Source organism: Orcinus orca, chromosome 12, assembly GCF_937001465.1.
Source record: "Orcinus orca chromosome 12, mOrcOrc1.1, whole genome shotgun sequence".
Classification (NCBI taxonomy): domain Eukaryota; kingdom Metazoa; phylum Chordata; class Mammalia; order Artiodactyla; family Delphinidae; genus Orcinus; species Orcinus orca.
This window is the reverse complement of record NC_064570.1, coordinates 31,896,874-31,924,782: the sequence shown is the minus strand read 5'-3', so window position 1 is coordinate 31,924,782 and position 27,909 is coordinate 31,896,874. Positions and strand designations below refer to the sequence as shown.

General features: G+C 37.0%; 1 protein-coding gene across 12 annotated transcripts in view; it reads left to right on the top strand.

The window, feature by feature from the left end:
* The window catches only part of L3MBTL3 (L3MBTL histone methyl-lysine binding protein 3), a 118,982-nt gene that overhangs the window by 49,535 nt on the left and 41,538 nt on the right, over positions 1–27,909 (top strand). For all 12 annotated transcript variants that reach the window (XM_033407427.2, XM_033407462.2, XM_049695233.1 and 9 more), the window contains 4 exons: positions 13,327–13,403; positions 16,326–16,411; positions 18,183–18,293; positions 27,056–27,170. In XM_033407427.2, coding sequence (XP_033263318.1) covers positions 13,327–13,403; positions 16,326–16,411; positions 18,183–18,293; positions 27,056–27,170 — 389 coding nt within the window. The remainder of the gene's footprint in view (positions 1–13,326; positions 13,404–16,325; positions 16,412–18,182; positions 18,294–27,055; positions 27,171–27,909) is intronic.

Here is a 27,909-nt window from a genome sequence, read left to right as displayed (position 1 = left end):
TTCTAAATAACATCCTTTAATTCTACTTCGTGATTTGTATTTTAGTTGACTTCCTCCTGTGGAAGTGCAATTCATACCACACTCCCAACAGACACTCACACGTGAATGTATGCACGGACTCACACTTCCCCTTCATCTCATTTTTCAGGAAAATATTTTAATCTTCCTTTCATGTTTTCATGCCCAGTAGCTAACTTAACTATTTATAATTGCTGAAATACAAATTATTAATTGAGGAATATTGTTTTTGATCCTTATGGGTGTTGACTATACTACATAAAGTGGTGGGAGCAACATAATTATAAAATTACATAATCATAAAATAATTATAATAAAACCATGAGATTTTGATTAAGCAATTGAAATAATGACTTTTCATACCAAATTCATGTTCGTTGATGAAACTACAATTCAGTTTGCTGGTGAAAGTCATTTCTGCACTGTTTGGTTCCTTCTGGAGAATACTTACAACGAGAAGTGACAGACATCTTTATAAAATAAGGCTAATGTTACAGTAGCAAATGGAGTTTAATTTATATAAATGTAGCTCAGTTTCAGGAAAGCTTGTTTCCTGTCTTTTTCAGTATGTGTATATTTAAATATTCAGTAGAGCCATCAATAATTTCCATTAATCCTCAAATTGGATTCTCAGACAGGCATCAGTTTTACTTGCATTGTTTTAAAAAAGGAGAGACAGTGAAAGCCATTTGCTATTCAGACTTTTAAACGGTGAATTTTAAAAATCTGAATTACACGTTACATACGGTTTTCACAGAATTTTTTAAAGTAGTCCCATGATCACATCGCATAGAGTCAAGTACTTGTCAATATTTTAGTATGTTTAACCCAGCTTTTTTCTGCAAAGCCTAATTTTCCTCATAGGATATCTTTTTATTCAGTTTGCTATCAAATTTATTATTGAAACATAAACCATTTCAAGTATATACAAAAGTGAGAATAATAGCGTGACCCTCCTGCAGCCATTAACTACCACCAGCAGTTACCAGTTTACATCAGTCTTGTTTCCTGTGTTTTCCTCCTCCTAAATTCCCAACACCAGGATTGCTTTGAAGCAAATTCCAGATACCATGGCATTTCATCTGTGAATGTCTCTTCTAAAGATATTCTTTTTCTTTCTTCAAATATATAAAGTTATAAATGGCATAATGTCACTAACATACTTAAACATTCTCCCCCAATTGTCTTGGTTTTCTTTCTTGCTTGCTTTAGGTCCAAATAAGATGCACATTTTATGATTGCTTTGATGTTTCTCTTGATCAGTTTTAATTTATAGATTCCTATTCCTCCATCATTTTCTTCCCCTCGTAACTTTTATTGAAGAAACCAGGTGGTTTTTCCTGTTGAGTCTCCCACATTCTGGGTTTGCTGATTGAATCCTCATCGTATTGCTTACCATGTTCTTCTCTTTTTCGTATTTTCTGCAAACTGGTGGTTTTTGTTTCATTTAAAATTATGTGTACCTATCTTGAGTGAGTGAATAGATGAGAAAACTGTACGTTTAGAAATATTGTAATCTGTCCTGGGAGGAACATATTTCTCCCTCCTCTGTTTGATGTGCTGTGATGGTGGCAGTATCAACTTGATGACTAGGATCCAGTCCTTTTATTAATAAATGATACTTTAAAACAGTAGTTAGAATTTGTTGAAATGAGAGCTTTTTGTTTTTAAGGTTCTGATTCATTTAGGGAGAACTTTTTTTAGAGCTTTTGCCTGATTTAAACAAAATGGGTGGATATTAGTTTCAGTTATTTTTGTGGTCTTATAAGTATTATAGGGTTTAAAAGTTAAGTTGCTTATTTGCCGTAAGATGCATTTCCTTTAAAAACATTCTTCTGGAAAAAAGTAATGAGGAATTCTAGAAGAATTTGTCACATTTTTCTTTGATGGCAAATGCCTAGGGACTAGGAAGCATCCTGGGTTCTTATTAGAAAGAGCAGGGGGAAAAATTGATCTCCTTCAGCTCTGATTTTGCACTCTTATGAGCACAACCAAATTATTTTTAGAATGGAATGTACTTTGAGGATATACTTATACTTCTAACTCTTGAAGTTATATTTTATTAATTGTCAGAAAAAGAATAGCGGTGTGTTCTCTGCCTCAATATACAATTAAGGCACATTGAAAATTGCTTAAGTGCACTGGAATTTCTCCAGCCTTATTAAATATTATGTTCTTTGATCTTCTAATTTTGGAATGGTTAGTATCTGCATAAATTACTTAGGTGTGTAATTGAGGATACAAATTGGATTGCTTTCCCAATTTAAAATAGTTTGGAAATGAGATTTTTTTCCCTTTGAATTGGACAGTGATCTTATCTCTTTTTACCTTAGTGGGAATTTGAAAGCGCTCATGCACGCATGCACACACACGCGTGCGCGCACACACACACACATTTGTGGTACTGCGTGTTTAATTGTAGTAAAACATTTCTTCCTTCCAAAGAGGAGTGCTACGTGGGATTTAAATTTATGTAGGATTGAAGTAGTTTTTAATGAAAGGAAATAATATACATATATTAGAATAATAATTGGTTTACCTCTGGGTTTCCTCTGTGCTTTTATTACTGGTAGTTGGTAGTCGTTTAATTCTATCCCCTTGACAGTGATTAGACTTAGGAATAATCCTAAATATCACAGAATATTGGAATACTGGAAAGAACTTTAAGGATGGCAGAAGGAAAGCCCTCCCAGTGAGGATGCCACCATCCTCCTGGCGCAGCGTGTGGCCTCTTTCCCTCAATCATCTTCCGATGCCTGAGGGCTGGGCTCCACAATGAGGAGTCACCCCCTCTCTTCCCTCAGGCCCTGGGAAGGAATCTTGCTTTTAAGAAATGTTATTTTCGGAATAGATACATGTATTTGTATAACCGAATCAATCGCTTTGCTAGCACAACATTGTTAATTAACTATACTCCAGTATAAAATAAAAAGTTAACAAAATGATAATAATAATAATAATAAATAATAGCAATATGTGACCCAACCCCCCCCCCCCAAAATGTTATTTTCACGTGACCTTGTCTTTTGGGAACCAGGAAGCCATGACAACAGGACTTAGGCGACTGTGGACTAGCATGAGGTTGCCACTTCAGCCGTCTTTGAATTTCAGTCCAGTATCCCAGTGAGTTAGGCTGAAAAATCATCAAACAGATCTATGAAAAAGAGAAGCATTGAGTTAGTGAATTAGAACAAATATGGGGCTGGGACCTTTTACTGTTGTTTCCAAGTGGATTGCACACTTTTATTTTTTTTTTAGAGATGGGGCTCTTTCACATTTGTACAGTGAGAGTAATATTAGTTTTATGTGTCTCCCCAAAATAATGTTGAAAAGCTGCATTGCGTTGTCAGTTTCTTAGAGCATTGTCAAAGTTAACGGGTTTGTCATCAACCATTAAATTTGGAAAGCAACCCTTGATGGTGGTGCTGAGTCGCAGAGATGACAGGGACCTAGGGAGCTCTGCATTTCAGTCTTGAGGGGCTCAGTGTCTGGGAACGGAGAGAAACGCAGCACTACTGTCTTGGCTGCAGAGTTGATGGTGGTTAGTGCTTAATGGAACCAACTGCTTGCTGTCTCTGGTGGCAAATGGAAGGAAAGGCTGACTGACTCACTGGAGGGTTCTCGGGGAGGTCTTCCTGGGGACATGGGATTTGAACTGGACCATGAAGAATGATAGGAATTAGTACTTAGATGTTGGGATGAAATATTCCCGGAAAGCGCTGCTTATGTTTAAGCCCATGGGGCAAAAATGGTATGTTTGGGGTATGGCAGCCCGGGGATTCAGTAAGTGACTTAACTCCTCTAAGCTTTAGTTGCCCCCTTTGCAGAAAGGATTAAATAGTCCCTATCTCACAAGGTGGTGTGAGGATTAAAATAAGAATTTTAGAAACAGAAACCAGTTTGCAAAAGGTTAAAGAGATAGATGTAAAGGACATCAAGCAGAGAAGTTTGGCCCTGAAGGTGAAAGTGGATTATTGCCTGAGGGGGAGTCAACCCTTAAGGAGGGTTTCCTGCACACAGAGAGTGTTGAGCTTAGTTGAAGGAAGGAAGCCACCGTAGAGGGAGAGCGGAGATATCTGAGACTGAATAATTGAGGATACCGCGTCCTGTAGGAGGCGCTAGCCTTGGGAAGAAATAAGCTTTATTCTCACTCATGGAGGAAATGAAGACAGGAAAGGAAAATTGACGCTAGAGTGATGAGGTGGTGGGACCTCCTTTATCTGTTCCTAGTAGTCACTGTGTTAGTGAAATCAGGTTTTAATCTTGAAGCAAATTACGAATATTGAAAACAGCCACTGTGGGGAATGGGTTTGGAAATGAGTTAGGGATGAAAAGAACTGTGATGACTCCGTATGATGAGGTTCGGGGTTTAGTAGTAGAACAGAGTGTTGGAAGCCCTGAAGAGTGAGCGCAGAGTGGGAGCCAGGAAAGTGGGCCCTGGGAAATAAATTGACAGTCGTCATGCGCTGGATTTAGGGAGTGAGAGGGACCAAGTGTGCTGTATTTCTTCAAAGAATCTAAACCATTGCTTGAATGAAGACTTTGAGGTTTTCCTTAAGTGAGCGTCTTGAAATGTTCTTGTTTGACTCTCTGCCGAGATCTGGGGAGCCCAGCGTGTGCGCCTGACTTTCGTTTAGCTTTTGGCTGTGACTGATAGAACCAGGGTCCCTTTCTTTTTAACCCCAAATCGCTTAACCTCTCAGTGTTTCCATAAAATGAGGATCTTAATGTTTGCTCGCTTTATATCACAAACATGGATTTTTCATGAATTATTATTTCTGTTATTATCTACCAGTCTAGGTCTGATTGGATCTTAGCAGCCTTCATAAATAATTTGCACTTACTTGTGAAGTGGACTTAAAAAAAATATTTTTTGGAGATGGAGTTCTTTAACAATACACAGAAAAACCCCAAAGAAAGAAAGGAAAGGCAAACTTTTCACCATCAGTTGTTCATCAGTATATCTTTTCTTGGTTACATTTCTGCTTCTGAACACTAGATGGGACTAAGAGATGACTTGTGTTTCAATAGTAACAAAGGATTTCACAGGCTTCCAACTTCTGAACGAAGTGGTGTTTGTTTATTGAGGAGCTATAAGTAAACTAGATAAAAATAGGGCTATTTTTATTTTCATTATTGAGACAGTTTCCTGGTTTATTTTAGACGGTGACTTTGATCAATATTTAAATAATATTAAAACCTTATATAAGATTCAGGCAGTACAGGAATGAGTGGCCAAAATACGCTACAGTCTTTTCCTCGCTTATAATTTATAGAGAAATCCAGTAAAATCAAAAGAGTTAATTATGTCTAATGCTTGTATTTCAATCAACGCGAACCTGGCAGATAATTAGAAGTACTTGATAGTTGTCTTAAATTGGGAAGGAAAAAATTAAAGTATTATATACTTATTTTTTCATTTTTAAGGATCCCTATATCAATTAACAGCTTTCCCTAGAATAAAATAAAAATTTCCCTAAAATAAAGGCTGCATCATTACTAATAATGCATAACCAAATAATTGTCTAGGAAAGAATAGTACAGCTGGAAATCGAGCGCCACAGTTTCGCTTATACAATTTATAATAATGCCTCGGAAGGAAATGGGTATTCAAATATCTTTTATGACAATGTATAGTGTAAGAAATGTACCAATTGCCATATGAACTGGGCGGCATTATGTCTTCCTTTCATATTTCTAAAATAATGACATACACATACACATGTAACCCTATATAGATTCAGAAAAATAATAGTGTCAGGGAGGGTGGGTAGGAGATATTCAATAAGTGAATAAAACCCTTCAACTATAAATTTAAAGTTATTTTCTACTGAAATAATTTTGAGAAAAATCAGCATTAAGTTGGGGTTCCATCAGCTCATCTTGTGTTACTGGTCAGAGCTGCTCACTTGGAAAGATTGACTTGGAAAGTGGTGACTGGATGTTAGTTCACTTGCAACATTTCCTAGAAAGTTCTCTGTAGTCTGTTAAGTGTGCAATAGCATTATGTCTAAAAAAGCAATGTATATACCTTAATTTAAAAACACTTTACTGATAAAAAATGCTAACCATCTTCTGACAACACAGCATTGCCACAAACCTTCAATTTGTAAAAAAACGTGATCTTTACAAAGCACAGTAAAGCAAAGTGAAATAAGGTGAAGTATGCCTGGTGTAGAATAACTTCAGTCTTTAATATGCCAGTGATGTATTTTGTAAATCTCTAAGAGGGAGATGTGTTATTTTCCTCAAATATTTGATCATAGGGTCCTGACGTTTTTTTTTAAACTTCATGATTCCTATCATTTTTGAGAACACAGATGGGAAATGTTCTACCAACTTTTTTTTTAAGGTTTTAATTGTAATATGCCTCTAGATGCTTGTATATTTTGCAATACTGTTATAACTACTCCCTTGTAAGTATAGCCTCTACTTCCTTATATTGTGTTTGCCTGGCAAAATCCCAGTTCTGGTTGAATCTGACTTTCTGCCTACTCTCTGCCTGTGCCTCAGCGGTTGAATATAGCTGGAGAAAGACGCAACATGCTGACTGGCCTAACTCACTTTCATGACTGCTAACCTCAACGGGGCCCTTAGTCCTGCCCCATAATCCTGCTACATGTCCTTGTCTATTCTTCCAGTAAATTTCACTCCCCTTTTTATTCCCTCAAATCTTTCACAGCCCCTCTCGTTTTCTCCCACTCAGTTGATAAGTTTGCTTCCTGTATCACTGACAAAATAGACATGGTCAAAAGAGAGGTCCACATGCTCCCACCATGTAGTCTCCCCACCTTTCTGATCTCTGTGGAACCTTCTCTCTAACTGTGCGTGATGTCCCCCTGCTCTCACGCTTTTCTGTTCCCTCGCACAGAGTGAGTTCTCTTCTGCATTGATGGGTCATCCCTCTCTTTTGAATTATTCATACGGTACCCAAGCAGGAGAAAGGATTTTTGTTTGTTTTGATAGTTGTTGTAGCCCTAGCACCTCGAACAGTGCCCTGATCATGGTAGTCGCTCAGCATATATGCCTTAAATAAATGAAGTAATATTTCCCATCTTTTAAAAAAAAGTTTTATTTTGAAGTAATTCCAAACTTAATGTACAGAGATTTCCATATATGCCTAATCCAGCTTCCCCTAAGTATGTCCCAAATTAAAAAAAAACCAACAACCTCCCTTTTTCTAATTTCTCATTTCTCTGCTTCCTTTTAAAACACAACCCCTTAAATGTATTTTCTGAGTTAGCTATTCCCATCTCCTTCCACTCTCTCTCTCTCTTTTTTTTTTTTGGCTTTCCATTTTGTTTATTTATTTTATTTTTTATACAGCAAGTTCTTATTAGTTATCTGTTTTATATATATTAGTGTATATACGTTGCTCCCAATCTCCCAATTCATCCCATCACCACCACCACTGCCCCCCAGTTTCCCCCCTTGGTGTCCATATGTTTGTTCTCTACATCTGTGTCTCTGTTTCTGCCTCGCAGACTGGTTCATCTGTACCATTTTTCTACATTCCACATATATGCGTTAATATACGATATTTGTTTTTCTCTTTCTGACTTCCTTAACTCTGTATGACAGTCTCTAGATCCATCCATGTCTCTACATATGACCCAATTTCGTTCCTTTATATGGCTGAGTAATATTCCATTGTATATACGTACCACATCTTCTTTATCCATTCATCTGTTGATTGGAATTTAGGTTGCTTCCATGACCTAGCTATTGTAAATAGTGCTGCAATGAACATTGGGGTACATGTGTCTTTTTTCTTTTTTTTTTTTTTTGCGGTACGGGGGCTTCTCACTGTTGTGGCCTCTCCCGTTGCGGAGCACAGTCTCCAGACACGCAGGCTCAGCGGCCATGGCTCATGGGCCCAGCTGCTCCACGGCATGTGGGATCCTCCCGGACCGGGGCACGAACCCATGTCCCCTGCATCGGCAGGCAGACTCCCAACCACTGCGCCACCAGGGAAGCCCTACATGTGTCTTTTTGAATTATGGTTTTCTCTGGGTATATGCCCAGTAGTGGGATTATGGGTCATATGGTAATTCTATTTTTAGTTTTTTAAGGAACCTCCATACTATTCTCCATAGTGGCTGTATCAATTTACATTCCCACCAACAGTGCAAGAGGATTCCCTTTTCTCCACACCCTCTCCAGCATTTGTTGTTTGTAGATTTTCTGATGATGCCCATTCTAACCGGTTTGAGGTGATACCTCATTATAGTTTTGATTTGCATTTCTCTAATAATTAGTGATGTTGAGCAGCTTTTCATGTGCTTCTTGGCCATCTGTATTTCTTCTTTGGAGAGATGTCTATTTAGATCTTCTGCCCATTTTTTGATTGGGTGGCTTGTTTTATTAATATGGAGCTGCATGAGCTGTGTATATATTTTGGACATCAATCCTTTGTCTGTTGATTCATTTGCAAATATTTTCTCCCATCTGAGGGTTGTCTTTTCGTCTTGTATGTAGTTTCCTTTGCTGTGCAAAAGCTTTGAAGGTTCATTAGGTCCCGTTTTTTTATTTTTGTTTTTATTCCCATTACTCTAGGAGGTGGATCAAAAAAGATCTTGCTGTGATTTATGTCAAAGAGTGTTCTTCCTATGTTTTCCTCTAAGAGTTTTATAGTGTCTGGTCTTACATTTAGGTCTTTAATCCATTTTGAGTTTATTTTTGTACATGGTGTTAGGGAGTGTTCTAATTTCATTCTTTACATGTAGCTGTCCAGTTTTCCCAGCACCACTTACTGGAGAGGCTGTCTTTTCTCCCTTGTATATCCTTGCCTCCTTTGTCATAGATTAGTTGACCATAGGTGCATGGGTTTATCTCTGGGCTTTCTCTCCTGTTCCATTGATCTATATTTCTGTTTTTGTGCCAGTACCATATTGTCTTGATTACTGTAGCTTTGTAGTATAGTCTGATCCTTTTAATGTGCTGTTGGATTCTGTTTGCTAGTATTTTATTGAGGATTTTTGCATCTATATTCATCAGTGATATTGGTCTGTAATTTTCTTTTTTTGTAGTATCTTTGTCTGGTTTTGGTGTCAGGGTGATGGTGGCCTCATAGAATGAGTTTGGGAATTTCCCTTCCTCCTCAGTTTTTGGAAAAGTTTGAGAAGGATGGGTGTTAGCTCTTCTCTAAATGTTTGGTAGAATTCACCTGTGAAGCCATCTGGTCCTGGACTTTTGTTTGTTGGAAGATTTTTAATCACAGTTTCAATTTCATTACTTGTGATTGGTCTGTTCATCTTTTCTGTTTCTTACTGGTTAAGTCTTGGAAGGTTATACCTTTCTAAGAATTTGTCCATTTCTTCCAGGTTGTCCATTTTATTGGCATAGTGTTGCTTGTAGTAGTCTCTTAGGATGCTTTGTATTTCTGCCTTGTGTGTTGTAACTTCTCCTTTTTCATTTCTAATTTTATTGATTTGAGTCCTCTCCCTCTTTTTCTTGATGTGTCTGGCTAATGGTTTATCAATTTTGTTTATCTTCTCAAAGAACCAGCTTTTGGTTTTATTGATCTTTGCTATTGTTTTCTTTGTTTCTATTTCATTTATTTCTGCTCTGATCTTTACGATTTCTTTCCTTCTACTAACTTTGGGTTTTGTTTGTTCTTCTTTCTCTAGTTCCTTAAGGTGTAAGGTTAGATTGTTTATTTGAGATTTTTCTTGTTTCTTGAGGTAGGATTGTATTGGTATAAACTTCCCTCTTAGAACTGCTTTTGCTGCATTCCATAGGTTTTTGATCGTATTTTTGTTGTCATTTGCCTCTAGGTATTTTTTTATTTCCTCTTTGATTTCTTCAGTGATCTCTTGCTTATTTAGTAACATATTGTTTAGCCTCCATGTGTTTGTGATTTTTACGTTTTTTTCCCCATAATTGATTTCTAATCTCATAGCGTTGTGGTTGGAAAAGATGCTTGATATGATTTCAGTATTCTTAAATTTACTGAGGCTTGATTTGTGACCCAAGATGTGATCTCTCCTTGAGAATGTTCCATGTGCACTTGAGAAGAAAATGTAATGTGCTGTTTTTGGATGGAATGTCCTATAAATATCAATTAAATATATCTGGTCTATTGTGTCATTTAAAGCTTGTGTTTCCTTATTAATTTTCTGCCTGGATGATCTGTCCATTGGTGTAAGTGAGGTGTTAAAGTCCCCCACTATTATTGTGTTACTATCGATTTCCTCTTTTATAGCTGTTAGTTGCCTTATGAATTGAGGTGCTCCTATGTTGGGTGTATATATATTATAATTATTATATATTCTTCTTGGATTGATCCCTTGATCATTATGTAATGTTCTTCCTTGTCTCTTGTAACATTCTTTATTTTAAAGTCTATTTTGTCTGATATGAGTATTGCTACTCCAGCGTTCTTTTGATTTCCATCTGCATGGAATATCTTTTTCCATCCCCTCACTTTCAGTCTGTATGTGTCCCTAGTTCTGAAGTGGGTCTCTTGTAGACAGCATATATATGGGTCTTGTTTTTGTATCCATTCAACAAGCCTGTGTCTTTTGGTTGGAGCACTTAATCCATTCACGTCTAAGGTAATTATTGATATGTATGTTCCTATTACCATTTTCATAATTGTTATCAGGTCTCTTTTGTAGGGTCTTTTCTTCTTTTGTGTTTCCCACTTAGAGAAGTTCCTTTAGCGTTTGTTGTAGAACTGGTTTGGTGGTGCTGAATTCTCTTAGCTTTTGCTTGTCTGTAAAGCTTTTGATTTCTCCATCGAACCTGAATGGGATTCTTGCCACGTAGAGTAATATTGGTTGTAGGTTCTTACCTTTCATCACTTTAAATATATCATACCACTCCCTTCTGGCTTGTAGAGTTTCTGCTGAGAAATCAGCTGTTAACCTTATGGGAGTTCCCTTGTGGGTTATTTGTCATTTTTCCCCTGTTGCTTTCAATAATTTTTCTTTGTCTTTTATTTTTGTCAGTTTGATTACTGTGTGTGTCCGCGTGTTTCTCCTTGGGTTTATCCTGCCTGGGACTCTCTGCGCTTCCTGGATTTGGGTGGCTATTTCCTTTCCCATGTTAGGGAAGTTTTCGACTATAATCCCTTCAAATGTTTTCTTTGGTCCTTTCTCTTCTCCTTCGGGGACCCCTATAATGTGAATGTTGTTGCGTTTAATGTTGTCCCAGAGATCTCTTAGGCTGTCTTCATTTCTTTCCATTCTTTTTTCTTTATTCTGTTCCACAGCAGTGAATTCCACCATTCTGTGTTGCTGGTCACTTATCTGTTCTTCTGCCTAAGTTATTCTGCTCTTGATTCCTTCTAGTGTATTTTTCATTTCAGTTATTGTATTGTTCATCTCTGTTTTTTCTTTAATTCTTCTAGGTCTTTGTTAAACGTTTCTTGCATCTTCTTGATCTTTGCCTCCATTTTTTTCCCGACGTCCTGGATCATCTTCACTGCTATTATTCTGAATTCTTTTTCTGGAAGGTTGCCTATGTGCACTTCATTTAGTTGCTTTTCTGGGGGTTAATCTTGTTCCTTCATCTGGTACGTAGTCTTCTGCCTTTTCATTCTGTCTGTGAATGTGGTTTTCGTTCCACAGGCTGCAGAATTATAGCTCTTCTTGCTTCTGCTGTCTGCCGTCTGGTGGATGAGGCTATCTAAGAGCCTTCTGCAAGCTTCCTGATGGGTGGGACTGGTGATAGGTAGAGCTGGGTGTTGCTCTGGTGGACAGAGCTCAGTAAAACTTTAATCCGCTTGTCTGCTGATGGCTGGGGCTGGGTTCCCTCCCTGTTGGTTGTTTGGCCTGAGGCGACCCAGCACTGGAGCCTACCCGGCTCTTTGGTAGGGCTAATGGTGGACTCTGGGCATGCTCATGCCAAGGAGTACTTCCCAGAACTTCTGCTGCCAGTGTCCTGTCCTCACAGTGAGCCACAGCCACCCCCTGCCTCTGCAGGAGTCCCTCCAACACTAGCAGGTAGGTCTGGTTCAGTCTCCTATGGGGTCACTGCTCCTTCTCCTGGGTCCCAGTGCGCACACTACTTTGTGTGTGCCCTCCAAGAGTGGAGTCTCTGTTTCTCCCAGTCCTGTTGAAGTCCTGCAAAGTCCTGCAGTCAAATCCCACTAGCCTTCAAAGTCTGATTCTCTAGGAATTCCTCCTCCTGGTGCCAGACCCCCAGGTTGGGAAGCCTGATGTGGGGCTCAGAGCCTTCACTCCAGTGGGTGGACTTCTGTGGTATAAGTGTTCTCTAGTTTGTGAGTCACCCACCCAGCGGTTATGGGATTTGATTTTATTGTGATTGTGCCCCTCCTACCATCTCATTGTGGCTTCTCCTTTGTTTTTGAATGTGGGGTATCTTTTTTGGTGAGTTTCAGTGTCTTCCTGTAGATGATCGTTCAGCAGTTAGTTGTGCTTCCGGTGCTCTCGCGAGAGGGAGTGAGAGCACATCCTTCTACTCTGTCATCTTGAACCAATCTCCTCCTTCCACTCTCTCTTAAACCCACTGTATTCAGGCTTTTGCCCTTTCCCATTCCCAGCTCCACCAAAACAACTCTTTTCAACTATACTAATGACATTTATGTTGGTAAATCCAGTGATCAGTTCTTGTTTGTCTCTTCTTTGACCTAGCAGTAGCATTTGACTCAATTGATTTCATCTTTCTTTCTCTCTCTTACTTTACTAGTCATTCCTTCTTGGACTTCTTTGTCTCTTCTCTTCTCTTTTCTGTTCTCTGTACTCATTTTCTGGATGGTCGCATCTCTGCTCCTCTCTGCTCATCTCAAATGCTGATGACTCCTAAATATGTGTTTTTAGCCTTGATCTTGCCCTTGAACTCCAAATTTTTGTGTTCATTATCTACTTCTTGACCTGTTTATTAAACATGTTAGTAACAGAACTCTTCATTCACTGTTTGGAATGTCAGGCTGTGTTTGCATTCTTCGTGTCTCAAAAAATGGTAAGTATACTCTTCTAGTGGCCATGCCCAAAACCTTGCAAATGTCCTGGACTTCCCGTCACTCACACTCGCACAAATTTATTATCTTTTAATTTTTGCTATTTTTGAAGTTGCGGAATATAACACAATTTGTGTGGGAACAAAAACTATTTCCCTGGTATCAAGTTTATACGATATGTATCTGATAAAAATCTACTTGGTACTAATATATTGGAAGAGTGAAAAATCCTTTGGTATAGCAAATATTTTTTTCAAATTAGATAGATGGTAAAAAATAGGACTCTGTATAAGGTGTTCACAATCTCTAACATTTTTGAACTTTTACTAGTATTTGAGAATTTATCCTGATAATTACGATTTTTAAATTTATATAACCTACAGGTGTGAAGCCTCTAGCCCACACATTCATCCAGTTGGTTGGTGTAAAGAACATCGAAGAACCCTTATTACTCCTCCAGGTTTGTGTTGATTATGGGTCTACTGTTTGTTATGTCAATTTGAGTTTATTTTCATGTGCTAAAGAACAGATTCTGTGGCTTCATCATAAGGCAGTGAGTTTTTGAGCATATCACTAATGTGCCGTGGCTGCTGCTTATATGAAATGACAGGGTGGTTAGCTAACACAGAGCATCACTGTGGTATATGTGGTTGCTTGTGGATACTCCTGTGAGTGATGAAGACTGTCATTATCACAGGGAAAGGATGCCTCCTTGGTTTGTTACAGGAGCTGTTGTGTGGTTGTTGCCTGCAGCATGTAAGCATAAAGACTCAGCTTGGAGCTTCAAATACTTGTCTTATTCCATTCTGCCAGCTGGTGTCAGTTTTAGGCTTGTCCCCAGTTCCTTGATACTGCGTCTCAGTTAGTACCTGATCATTTACTCACTCAGGGCACCAACCATTCCTGTGATGGGAGAGGCGAGTCCCTTCCACTTTCTGAGTTTTCTTCTATGTTCACAGATAAAAGCTCCTGTCCTTTACTGATTTACAGAGCTGTTTTGAAGATGAAAGAGCATTTACATAAACTGTAAAGTGTTAAAGCAAGGTATTAATGGTTTTGTGGCCCAAATGTGTTGCTGCCTGGAAGATTTCTCCCATTCAGTCCTCCTGAGTCCTGTGGCTTATGTCATATTAGGAGTGGTGAATAGTGATTGCCACTATCACCATCTGAATTGCTGTGAGGATTCTTTTGGATTTCCCAGTTTGATAATGATCTTTTTTTTCTTATCATCCTTTTAGTGATCATCAGGGATCCAGTAAATAAACAGGACCAGTGAGCAACAGGTTCCTGGCTGTGTTTTCACAGCACTGGGTTAGGTACCCTGGGAAGGGGTGGGGTCAGGCATTATTAGTGACTTCTGATGTGAGGCAGATTACCAAGTCTTCTGTCTCCTTTCATGGACTTTTATAATTCAGTAGAATGAACAGAAAAGTTGCAAGAACAGTAAATGGCTCATCTATACCCTTGAACCAGAGACCCATTCAAGTTTGGCCGTTGTACCAGTGATGTCGTTTATAGCCAAAGGATCAGGCATATTACTCGGTTGTCATATTTCTCTGGTCTCCTTCACTTGGCTCTGCTTGACTTTTATGACCGCCATATGCTTGAGAGTTAATGACTACAGAGTAGTCATTTTGTAGAATATTACTTAATTTGGGCATGATTGGTGCTTCCTCGTGATTAGACCCGGGGCATGCATTTTTGGCAGGAATATCCCAGAAACAGTGCTGTGTTCTCATCGCATCCTCTCACGTGGCAGCTGATGTCCGTTTGTGTCATTACTGGTTGACTTTTACTAGTAATGGATCAAGGTGGTAGTTACCAGGCTTCTTCACAGATGTCACTTTTTTTCTCTCTGTAATTGATAAGTATTTGGGAGAGACACTTTGAGATTGTATAAATATCCTGCACTTCATTTCCATGTCACTCACTAGTTGTAGCATCTGTTGATATTTCTAGTGTGAATTATTATTCCGACAGTTGCTAAATGGTAATTTTTCTTATTCCATCATTCCTTGTACGTAATTAGTTGACATTCTTCTGCAAAGAATAGTTTTCTCATCTTCCTATTTATCATTCAGTTTATTTATATCAGCATGGACCCATACATTACTATTGTCATCAATGGGTTATAATCCATTACTATAGTACCTTATTTATTTTTATGGCCAGATTTTCTCAGATTTGGCCACTGGGAGCCCTTTTAAGCTGGGTTCTGTGTCCTTTTGACATGTTTTTTTTTTTTATCATTTTTTGGAGAATTTCCTATTTTCTGCTACAGCTAGGCTTATCTTGTGCTTTCCCTGACCCAACCCTGAAGTCACCCATTTCTCCCAGACTCCATGGTTCCTTTTCATAGAGAATGCTATTTAGACACTAAGACCTAGACACTAGGTGTGCTCACTGCTACTGGACTAATGCTGCTTCTGGCCTCTCAGTAGACATAGGAAATACAGTTATATAAACATATAAAAAATTTATGTGTATTTCTATATCCATTTGTAGATATTGAAAACCATGAATTTATACCATTAGCTTCAATTCACATCCAACACCACTGAATTCATTCTGGTTTTCCACTTTTCATATTTATACCTCTCTTTTTAGCTATTGAGAAATCTGGCTTCTATTGTCTCCAGTATATTTACTTATTTTTTCAGTCCCCATAAAGGGGACTATATAAAGTAGCCAATTTCCTACCCTACTGGGCCAACATTAATTCCTACTCATGTCTTCCTACTGGGTTTTGGACTCTGGAGGAAGCAAAAGGAGGGTGGGAGGGAGGAAGGATATTTGTTTTTAGACATTTTGTTAATACTGTTCCATGATTTATTTTAACTTATTTGTTTGGCCTAACAGTATGACTATCTGGAATATTTCACATATTGATATATATAAACCTGCCTCATTCTTTTTAATAAATGCTTTCTGTTTTACACTTACTGTATATATATATATTTTGCACATTTCTGTATTGATGGTCATTTAACTGGTTTTTACATTTTCACATTTACAAACAATGATGCATTTTCTTTGTATACACATAAGAAATTTTTCCTAGATTATTAGAAGTAAAATTGCTAGCTTTTAAAGGGTAGTTATGTTTGTGTGTATTTTGTGTTGTAAGACTATCCTTACCTGAGAATGAAAATTGTATATATTAAATTTTCATTTAAAAGTTGATAAATCATGATCTAGATGAAAATGATTTCATTATTACAAGTAGCTCTGAATGTGTAACCAGTTTAAAGTTATTTTATGTAATATGAACATAATTTTCTTCATTATAATGATAACAATATCTCATAATTTTATAGGTCAGTTTGTGGTTCTCACTATCATTTTGGTTAAACCTGACAGGATTTACTGTTTTTATTCTTAGGTTATCCAAATGTGAAACATTTTTCTTGGGATAAATACTTAGAAGAAACCAATTCTTTACCTGCTCCTGCAAGAGCTTTCAAAGTGGTGAGATATTATATTTTATAATATTTGATTAATTTGTGTTGATGATAGTGTTCAGTCATTGAAATTTAAGAACAGAAAGAGTATTGGTGAACAGGAATAGGAGAGAAACAGAAGACCAAAGAAGTTGTTTCTGAATTTTTACAATTTTGAAAAGCAAAATTGTTACTGGGGGTTTTGTTGTTGGCATCTAAAAAATACTTCCATTTTGGACTTTAAAGTCTCCTTGGAAAATACTTATATTTGAATTGGTTTGCAGTGAGTTGGTTGTACAGCACACTTCTGTTTTTCCAGCTAGATATTCTGAAAGACCAAACAGGACGAGATATTGCTTTATAATGAAAATTATATTTGATCATTCCTTTGGGTTTGTTTATGGCAAGCTGAGAAGCTGGGTTTTTTTTTTTTTCTTTTATTGCTATAAATCAGCATGTTTGACTACCAAAATGCAAGGTCGTCTGTTTTTATAATAGTAACTTTCTAACTCAGGGTCATTGCTTCTTCCATATTAAGATTCAGAGTTAATCTCAGTTGTGTGCAAGGGAGGAATAAGAAATGAAATGTATTTAAAAATTTTTTAAATCTCATATATCTTTATAATTTGTATTTTCCCATGAATTTAAAGGGAAAGAAAGATATTTTAAATTATTTAAAAAAATGTGAACAGTCTATCATAAACAACACTTTTATTTAATGGATCCTTTTGTGCATAAATTTCTAGGATGTTTAATGATAGAATTAATTAGTAGGCATGGACCCAAATACATAAGAAAAGAACATCAAAATTTTTGAGAGAAAACCTATATTACATGAAGAAAAGCCATATCAAAGAATATGTATGATTCCATCTGAGAGTAAATACTCCATCTGAGAGTAGATTCAGGATTTATAAATGAGTAATGTTTAGAGTCATGTCATATTTATGGATTTTACCTGACTCTCTGACTTTAACGTAGCCTCGTACAAAGAAGAGCTGCTTTGCACTTTGCTTTGAACTGGATAAAATTACATCAAGCTCAGTCTGCATATCTAGTGTCACAGTGATATCAGAGGGAAAATTAAGATTTCTCTCGTTTGGTCTTTAGGTACCTTGCATTAATTGTTCTGCATCCTTTACATAATTTTCACACTTGATTTTCACAGTAACACTTTTATTACACCCATTAGCAATCACCTTGCCTTCTGCCCGTAAATTTTTCAGAGGCTGATGGGTTTTTGCTGAGTATTGAGGTGTGGGTAGCTGTAGGTCCTCATTCTCATTCTTGTTCTTAGTAGAGCAATTCCATCTTGCATGTCTTGATTGCTAATTCTCTTCTTAAAAAGACATCTGTTGCTTTTTGGTCCCACTACCACCTCTAATCTCTGTGTCTCATCTTTGCCACTTGAAGCTTCTTCCCTCTTTTTTAAAAATAATTTTCATGTTTGTTGATTTTTGCCAAGACACCTCCAACCAATGAGAAGAAACTCGTCATCCCTATGGCTAATCAAAAAAACTATAGTATTTTGAATTTCATCTTAAGATCTTTGGCTTTCTGTTTGCTCCTGTGACTAGTTAGTTGCCCAGGCTGTTTCTATTGCCTGTGGGCTTGGCCATGTGATTTGGGATTATGTTTTCAATAGGGAGAGTGAGGTCCAAAGCCATTCTAGGAACTTGAGTTTGAAAAGCTAGTTCCCTTAATAACTCATCTTTTTTTTTTTTAATTCTGTCTTTGTGACATAGAGCTCACCTTCCCTTCCTCTGAATCTCACTGTATAAAATTTTCTGTTATGGCAGAAACCTCCACATGGATTCCAGAAAAAAATGAAGCTTGAGGTCATAGACAAAAGAAATCCCATGTTTATTAGAGTAGCAACAGTTGCAGACATGGATGATCACCGGATAAAAGTAAGTGTTCTGTTGTGGTTTTGTTTGGTCTTTTTTTACAAGAATCTTAGACGAAAACTTTAGCAGATATTTAATTTGTGAAGTCCGAGAATTAAAGTAGTAAAGCCATAGAAATATGCAAATTAAGTGGCTGCGCACATCCTTGTGAGTCAGTATTTTTCCACTTTTTCACTTTGCATAAGTATTCTCTTTAATTATGACTGACTTTTAATATTTTAAGTATATATTTGGAGGAAAAAAGTAGATACATCATATTAAGCTCATCTATTCCGGAGAAGATATAATACTTCATTTTCCAGTAGTGTGTTCTTTTTAAAAAATATTTAAGGTCAGTGTTTTCTTATGGGGTATAGTGCATGTCGACTTTTCAGAATATCCTGTTTTTTAATACAGGACAAGTTAAGAGAAATATTTTTATAAATAAAGTCAGATTTTATTAGAGTTGGATTAATAAAAGTCAAGTACCTCTCATAAAGTAAACAAACGTGTAAGAAGATGGGTTCAGCCCATGTCCAGATGTGATAAAGTGAAGTGTAGCAGCGGTTCCCGGTGAGGAGCCTCAGGCTCTCGTCTCTGTTTCTGGCTTCAGCGTTAACTTCACTCTCAAACCAGAATGATGTGCCTTCTACTTACCTCACAGGATCATTTAGAATTTCTGTTAAGAATAATACTAGTTATGAGAGCAGCAAGACATTAGATTTGCATGGAGTTTTACAGGGTAGTATTCTTCCATTATCTGATATTTGTGGTGATAGCAGTGTGGGAGATTTATGTTATTGTCATTACTTTATCAATGAGGCTGAGGCGCAGAATAAATTACTTATTAATTATGGGCAGTGGCAGAACTAAGTCAGGGTCCTAAGCTACAGGAGTCTAAGTTCATGTTCTTTAAGTAATAATAAATCAGATCTTCATGTATCTCTAATGAGATAATATATAGGAAAATAAATTATAAAATAACATGGAAAACCTGTACAAATGTAGTATTTCCATAAAATAGAACTTTTAGCATTTAATTCACTGTTTTTAAGATTGTGTAATCATATAACATTTTAGAAAATTTTATAAGTAATGGAAGACCTGTGTTAATCTTTTTCAAGTGTGTTTTCTTGTTAGTTTTCCTTAGAAATTTAGAATTAAGTAATACATTATTTTTATAAATCAAATTGGTCAGAATTGAAAAAAAAAGTGTTTTGGCTTGGGTGCAGAAAGTTTATTCCCACATACAGCTGGGGAAAGGATAAAGTGTCTCAGCCTTTCTGGAGAGCAGTTTGGTGATAGGCATCAAAAGTCTTAGAATGTTGTTTATCCTTTAATTCAGGAATTTCAGTCCTAGGAATTTATGTTAAAGGAATAACCAAAAGGAATATGCAAAGATAAAAGCTGCCAGGAGGATATAACAGAGCCAGTGGTTTATGGTATTTAGCATTGAGAATAAGCAGAGTGGGAGATGGGTAAAAATAAATGACTATACGTCTACATGCTGTTTCATATTTTAGAAAAATATTTAATTTTGGCAAGTGAGAAATTCGGGTTTAATACTATATATAATGTCTGGTATTGTCTTTTAAAAGAATATATATATGTATGTGTGTGTATATATATATATATATGTATGTATGTGTATATATATGTGTGTGTGTATATATATATACACACACACACATACGTAAGCAGTTATGGAAATAAACAAAGCAAAATATTGACAGTGGTTTTCTGTTAAGATTATACATGATTAGGTTTTTCTTTTTAATTATCAGGTTTCAGGAACACGTATTACTTTTGTGATTTTGATCCAGAGGGGTCAAATACTCTAAAGTGGATGGTTCAGTTAGTTAATGAGAAAAGTTTAGACTAGAAATCCAGCTCTTTTTGCTTCTGGCTGAATTCTCTTTCCAGTGCAACATCCGGGTCAATCTTTAATACACAGAAAAGAACTGGCTAGTGAGGTATATAGTTGACAATCATCTTTTAGAATACTGGAATGAATTTCATAGCTAAACATAAACCAGTGGACAAATATCTGTGTTTTTATGAAGTCCACAGAAGGTTAGTGAACAGGTGACAGTAACTCAATTTGAGGATTCATCAGAGACTTGTGAAAATACAGGTCGCTTTCAACAGTAGAAGTTTTTCTAATAATATGGGAGATGATGTAGCAAGAACGCTTATTTTTTCTTTTTCAGGAAGGACAAGAAAGCGGAAAATAGAGACGAAGTCATTAGCGTAGTGTAATATTTTAAGTTTCTCAAGGATAAAAATCAACTCTTAAGTTAAATAAAATCAACTTTTTAAGTTATGTAATACATTATATTTCACACTGAGTTACTACGGTTAAATTTTTTTAAACCTGGTATATTTTGCTGTTGAAGAAAAATGACAAGAATATTTTTGCTCTTGTCTTTTATGTTTTCGTGACAGAACGTAAGATTGTTCTGCCCTCCCCATCCCCGCCGCCAGGTCTGGTTCCCTAGAGGCAGGAACTTCCACCTCTTTTGGCTGTTGCTTATGACATTTGATCGGCAGTTTAAAAAAATAGTAGCTGCATTCTGCTGTTTCTGAATCCATCAATTTTAAATATATTTATTTCCTTCCTGTTTTGGTAGTTCAGGATTTAGATCTTGTCATCCTTCCCTTCCGCTTATCCTTTCAGTAATTATTTCACAGTGTTTGTTCTTTTTTTTTCACTCTTCCATGTTTACTGTTGTAAACAAATCTTGTCCACTGCTGAGCAAAGGAGTCTTTTTCTTATGATACTTTGTTTTTCCTAGAGTCAGTAATTAATTTCTATTTTGATTTTAAATTGTCTGTGTTCTTACTAGATTTTAACAAATGCTCCAATAAATCTGACAAGTCTTTTGGTCAAAAAGCTCAAGTGTATTTTGAATCTTGCATCTATCTTTCTTTTTTTCCTGAACCCTTCTTCCCACAGCTTAACAGCCACCTATTCTGATCAGCGTGGTTACCCTCTCAGCCTCACACACAGCTTTCATCCTGAGACTCCTCTTTGCCAACACACTATATTGTATATTCATTTTTCCTGAGTCTCATGCTTTATACTTCTTTGTATACTCTCTTACCTTGCTGAAACACATCTTCTGTAACTTTCTGAGGAAGGATGTATGAAAGGCATATTTTTCGACTCTTTGCATACCTGAAAATGTCAATATACTAGCCTTTCACTTGATTCATACTGTGATGGGGTAGAGAATCATTTCCCCTCAGAAACTACAAGCATTGTTCTGCTATCTTCCCACATCAAGTGTTAGTTTTTTTTTGTTTTTGTTTTTGTTTTTTTGCGGTACGCGGGCCTCTCACTGTTGTGGCCTCTCCCGTTGCGGAGCAACAGGCTCCGGACACGCAGGCTCAGCGGCCATGGCTCACGGGCCCAGCCGCTCCGTGGCATGTGAGATCTTCCCGGACCGGGGCACGAGCCTGTGTTCCCTGCATCGGCAGGCGGGCTCTCAACCACTGCACCACCAGGGAAGCCCAAGTGTTAGTTTTTGAGACATCCAAGGCCATTGGGTTCCTTCTCTCTGGGTGATGTACCTTTTCTCTCTGGAAACTCTCAAGACCATCTTTGTCTCTGATATTCTGATGTTTTGTGGTGACGTGCCTTGGTGTGAGGGTCTTTTTTCATTTATCATGCAGGGCACTAATACCCTTTCACTGTGGATTTTCATATCCTTTGGTTTTTAGAAATGTTCTTACATTACTGCTTTGATGACTTCCTTCTCTCTCACTGTTCTCTTTTGCAAGTCCTGCTACACTCTGGTATTAAACCTCTGGGATGGACCCCCTATTTTTCTTATATTTTCTTTCTTATGCTTCTCTGATTTTTTTTTCCTCTTGCTTAGAGATATCCACTCCGTTTTTTAAATCCTGTATTGCATTTTTAATTACAACTATGTTTTTTTTAATTTTCAAGAGCTTTTTCTTATCTTCTAGTCTTCTCCCTTCCCCCCTTTCAAAATGGCATCCTCTTTTTATTTCCTGAAGCAATATTGTTTCTTATCTGAGGACACCAGTGATAGTTTTCCTTCTGTTTCCTTTTATTTTCTCTAAATTCCTCTTTGAGTTAGTTTGGCTTCTGCTTTCACATTAGAGCCTCTCTTCAAACGTCAAGACCTTGGTTGGCTGTTCACAGTAAGAAAAGGCGCTTAACATTAGTTGTTTTTAGTCGATAAGGTGGGCTTTATTGGCTGTTGGGCTTCATGTAGGAAAAGAGAGCAGAGAGTCAGCTTTTTCATAGGGAGGTCCCCATTCTTCAGCGTCTGGATTCTTGGTCTAGAGCCTTTCGTTTCTTCTAGTCTCCTCCCTAGGGAGGGGCAAACTTGGTGGCCGCTGTGTGAGGCAGGGAGAAGGATGGGGTTGGAGGATACAGGCTCTCACTCAGTCCGTGTGCTTTCTGTCCTGCCTGTCACCATTGTCCTGGAGTTTAAAACCTCCATGCTTATGTCTCTAGAAAGTAAACCTCTACTCTTGCGGGGTTGCTGAAGGGGCAGTTACTTTGGTGGGTGGCATAGAGGATCAGACCTAGAGGTCTAACCACTCCATATTCAGAGTTTGAGGCAATCCTGTCATTTTCCAGACCTCCTCACATACCTGCTGCCTCCACATTGAGTCCTTCTGGGTTCTGCACTGTGAGCCAGTTCACTCTGGGCCTGCATTCCCTCTCTAGGCATCTGGGTTGCAACCCACCCACTCTCTACCAGTGGGTCAGCACTCCCTCATCTGCTTCTGCCCTCCACATACATCATTGCCACTTCTCACCTATCAGCTACTTTCCTTCTCCATTTGTCCTTTGTCCTTTTGGGTTTGTACCTTTTCAAACATAACTTTCATTTCAGAAGAGGGCAGAAATAAGCACCTGGGTCTAAAATGTGTTTTACTGAGTTGCCTTTCACCTGAACAGAAAATACAACCAAATCATTTTTTTAAAAAAGAAATAGTGTGCTTTCTAAAACTATTATCTGTCTTAATCTTGAAATTTTCAATAACGAGTATTAAGTTTTTATAAAGCGTCCAAATTACACTCCTAGGTTAAAAAATGTATTCAGTTTTCTAAACTATAATTTTAAATATGTGTAAGTTAAATCATCTGTACTATGCTTTGATACATAATAGTCTATTTTCTTTAGAATTTTAATTAAATTCAGCCTTGTTGCTGAGTTGCTTTTATATTTAATTGTTTTTATACTGGGACATTTCTATTATAAATATTTTTGGATGTCTTTTTATGTTCTGTACAATGTTTAAATATTTCGTGTTGTATGTTTATGTATCTTCCTCTCTTGCTCTGTCAGGCATTTGATTTCATTTCAAAATAGGACCCAGCAAGAGAAAAGCTATCAGTTACCATTACTAGAGTGTCTGATTTTTTTGTTTGTTTAAAGCCTCTTAATGTGCCAGGGACTGAAGTAGTAAAGATGAAATGAAATTATATAAACTTTAATAAATTTATTTCATCTGGGCTTCCAGAGTAAGAATATTAATTAGGGTTAATATTAATTTTGTATATATTATTAATGTTCGCATAATTTCAGACAGCAGTTTTTTAATTGAAGTATACTTGACTTACAATATTTTATTAGTTTCAGGTGTACAGTGTAGTGATTCAGTATTTTTGCAGATTATACTCCATTAAAAGTTATTACAAGTAATGGCTATAATTCCCTGTGCTGTACAATATATTCTTGTTGCTTATCTATTTTATACATAGTAGTTTGCATCTGTTAATCCCATACCCCTAATTTGTTCTTTCCCCCTTCTCTCTCCCCTCTGGTAACCACTAGTTTGTTTTCTATATCTGTGGGTCTCTTTCTGTTTTGCATATATATTCATTTGTATTATTTTTTGGATTCCACATATAAATGATTAGGTAGCAGTTTTTAAGTGCATTTGCTACTTAGTGAATTGTATTGTTACCTCTGTTCATAATATCTAAATTAAATTTTAACTCTGAAATTTAACCTTAAAGTACTAGGATTCTCCCGATTGCCGGCCAACCTAGTTTGTAGGAGATGTTAGACTTATTTACAGTAGTAACTAAGGTATATCTGTCATCTAAGATAGATGACTTTTCATTGCCAAACTGAGAGGTCAGTTTTAATGAAAGGTAGGAAGCGGTCATGGTATCACCAGATATAGTAGCTCCAACATATTCTTGAAGGTATATGGGAGGCAATTTTTAAAAGAACCCTATTATTTATGATGATATTAAGATTTTTGGAGTCTATATTGCTGTACAGTAGTGTCCTGTTCAGTGTCAGTGGGACTCAATTCTGAGTGCACAGCAGAGTTACTTAGAAGTTAAATAAACATATAGGTGCACAGAACCCAAGCTATAAGTTCAGAACCTCCTTGGTGGGCTCAGCCATTTTTGTATTTTTTTTTCTTCTTTTCAATAATCATGAGTAATTCTAGTGTATATCCAGGTTGGAGAACCACTTACTTGTTAGGATTGAGTTTGTTTGCTATAGGAAGATAGCTAAATTTTGTAAAATTTAACAAATGGAACATGAGATATGGGGACATTGATTCCAGTATAGAAGAAGTGAAATTCAGGAACAGCAAGATGAGAAAACATAAGAGTTTCGTGTATCCAGTAAAATAGAGCATTATCACTTGATGTTTAGTTGAGAATTAGAATGCTTAAAACTTAACTATAATGCTGTGAATTATGACTGCTCATTTATTGGTGGCATTGATAGCATAAACTTTGGAAAATTACCATGAATATCATTCTGTGTTATTTGAACATTATTTTTGATCAGAGGAAAGGAAAGCGTTGTTTCAAGTTAAACAACTTTAAGTGCTGCTTTTATATGCAATGTATGTGAATGATGAACCAGTTTATTTTGGATCCATGAATTTTAGCCTCTTACTCCTCCTAACTAGCTCTGTGATCTTTTCTCCTCTTTAAAATATTATCCATGATTTCCTGCAGGTGTAGAATTCTGTGGGATTTAATTCTAGGATTAATTAATTTCTAAGCTTGAGAAAGTGGAGTCATTGCAATGGACATTATATTGAACCCATATATACATACCTTAATAACTCTGTACTATTCCATCATATAAATATACCATAATTTATTTAACCAGTCTCCTGATGGTAGACACTCTGGTTGCTTTCTACTACAACGAGTTGAGTTATTTAGATTATCAAGTCCAAGATGATATATTTTAAGTGTTGACCCATTATTGCCAAATAACTCTCCAGAAATATCTCACCAGTCAACACTCCTGTCAGTGGTCTATGAGAACGTCCATTTATTCTCATACTTATCAGCTCTAGAAGTCACCAAAATGGAATATTTTGGCATATTGAAAGAAGAATTTCATCCTGTGATTTTAATTTGTAGTTTTTTAGTTATAAGTGAAATTGATTGTCTTTTCACGTGTTTACTAACAATTTATTTTCTTGTTTATGAGCCATTTGTATCTTTTCCATCTTTTCTGTTGGATTTTTCATCTTTTTATACTGATATATGGTGTTTTTACAAATTAAGGAACGAAGTACATTGTCACATGTTAACAGATGTGTTTTTCAGGTTTCTTTTGGGTTTTCCATCTTGCCAGCAGTAATATTTGCCATTGTGAATATTTAAATTTTGATGTATTCGAATTGATGCCTCTTTTCTTTTATGGCTTTTGAGTTTGGTGTCTTCCTTACAAAGGCTGCTGCACTCTAAGATAAATATATTAATGTATGCTTTCTTCTAGAACTTTTATTGTTCAGTTTTCAGTGTTCGGATTTTTTTTATCCATCTGGCATCTATTGTGTTTTTAGTAGTAAGAGATTCATAGACTTTAAGAAGGAAATCTAGCTGGCAAACTTGATCTAAAATAAAATATATCTAACATTTTAGTATATCCTTTCCTTCTAAAAGATAAAAACTATGTGATACTTGAAAGAGATGTAGCTGATCCTCAGTAACCATGCCTGAAACACTAACTGCCCTTTTACATGGTGGCCGAAAAGTCGGTAGCCCTGACCACCCTGTAAAATCTCTTTGAGAGATGCTGTAGTTATTCATGAGAAAAAATATTTTAAAATGCATTTGATGGAGGCATATTTTGTAAATTGGGTGTCCATCTGCTGAATTTTTTTAAGTCTTCTTTAGCATAATTCTAGGAGACTTGACATTTATATGAAAGGTCCTGCCTCTCTACTCTCCCTCCTCCTCCCTCCCTTCCCTGATTCATTCATTACTCAGTAATATTTATTGGGTGTTTAGTGTTGCTCATATGAAGATATTAGGTACTCAAACTGCTTATAGTAGTGGGAGATACATGTAATATGTCTGTAGAAGTATTACCCAAAAAGTGCCCTTGGCAAGACATTTAATTATGGTTAGATAATGTAGTTCAACAGTACCTCTTTTTTTTTTTTTTTGCGGTACGCGGGCCTCTCACTGCTGTGGCATCTCCCGTTGCGGAGCACAGGCTCCGGGCGCACAGGCTCAGCGGCCATGGCTCACGGGCCCAGCCGCTCCGCGGCATGTGGGATCCTCCCGGACCGGGGCACGAACCTGTGTCCCCTGCATCGGCAGGCGGACTCTCAACCACTGCGCCACAAGGGAAGCCCCAACAGTACCTCTTTTCTCATACTAGGATGAAGTAATTTGGATAATTTATCTGGATATTAAATGTACTAAATAAGTTAGAAGAGAATGAAGACGGTTATGGTGGGCAAAACTTTTACTGTAGGAATTCTCGTGACCTAAATTATACTATTAATTTCTTTTTGTTATCCAGGTTCACTTTGATGGCTGGAATAGTTGCTATGATTACTGGATAGATGCAGATTCTCCTGATATTCACCCCGTCGGTTGGTGTTCAAAAACCGGGCATCCTCTTCAGCCTCCTTTGAGTAAGAGACACAGTGATAACCTAAAGAAATGTTTCCATTTTCTTGTGTAGTGTGCTTAATATTTTCTTTTCCTCTACCTTCTCGTTCTATTGGGTTGGCCAAAAAGTGCCTTCAGTTTTTAAGTAAAAATAAAAGACACATTTTTCATTTACACCAAGAACTTTATTGACAGTGTATTCACCCTTTTTTTCCACTACCTTCTGCCATTTTTCAGGCAACTTCGTAATTCAGTCTTCCCAAAACTTAATTATCTTTTTGAGCAAAGAACTGTTCCAGGTGCCTTTTACAGTCTTCCAGTGAATTGAAATTTTTTCCATTAAGAGAATTTTGTAAAGACCTAAAAAATGGAAATCCGAAGGTGCAATGTCTGGTGAATACAGCAGATGAATCAGAACTTCCCAGCCAAGATGTAACAGTTTTTGCCTGGTCATCAAAGAAACATGCGGTCTTGCGTTATCCTGATGGAAGATTATGTGTTTTCTGTTGACTAATTCTGGACGCTTTTCATCGAGTGCTGCTTTCAGTTGGTCTAATTGCGGGCAGTACTTGTTGAAATTAATCATTTGGTTTTCCAGAAGGAGCTCATAATAGACGACTCTCTTCCAGTCCCACCATATATACATCACCTTCTTTGGATGAAGACTGGCCCTTGGTGTGGTTGGTGGTGGTTCATTTCACTTGCCCCATGATCTCTTCTGTTCCACATTATTGTACAGTATCCACTTTTCATTGCCTATCA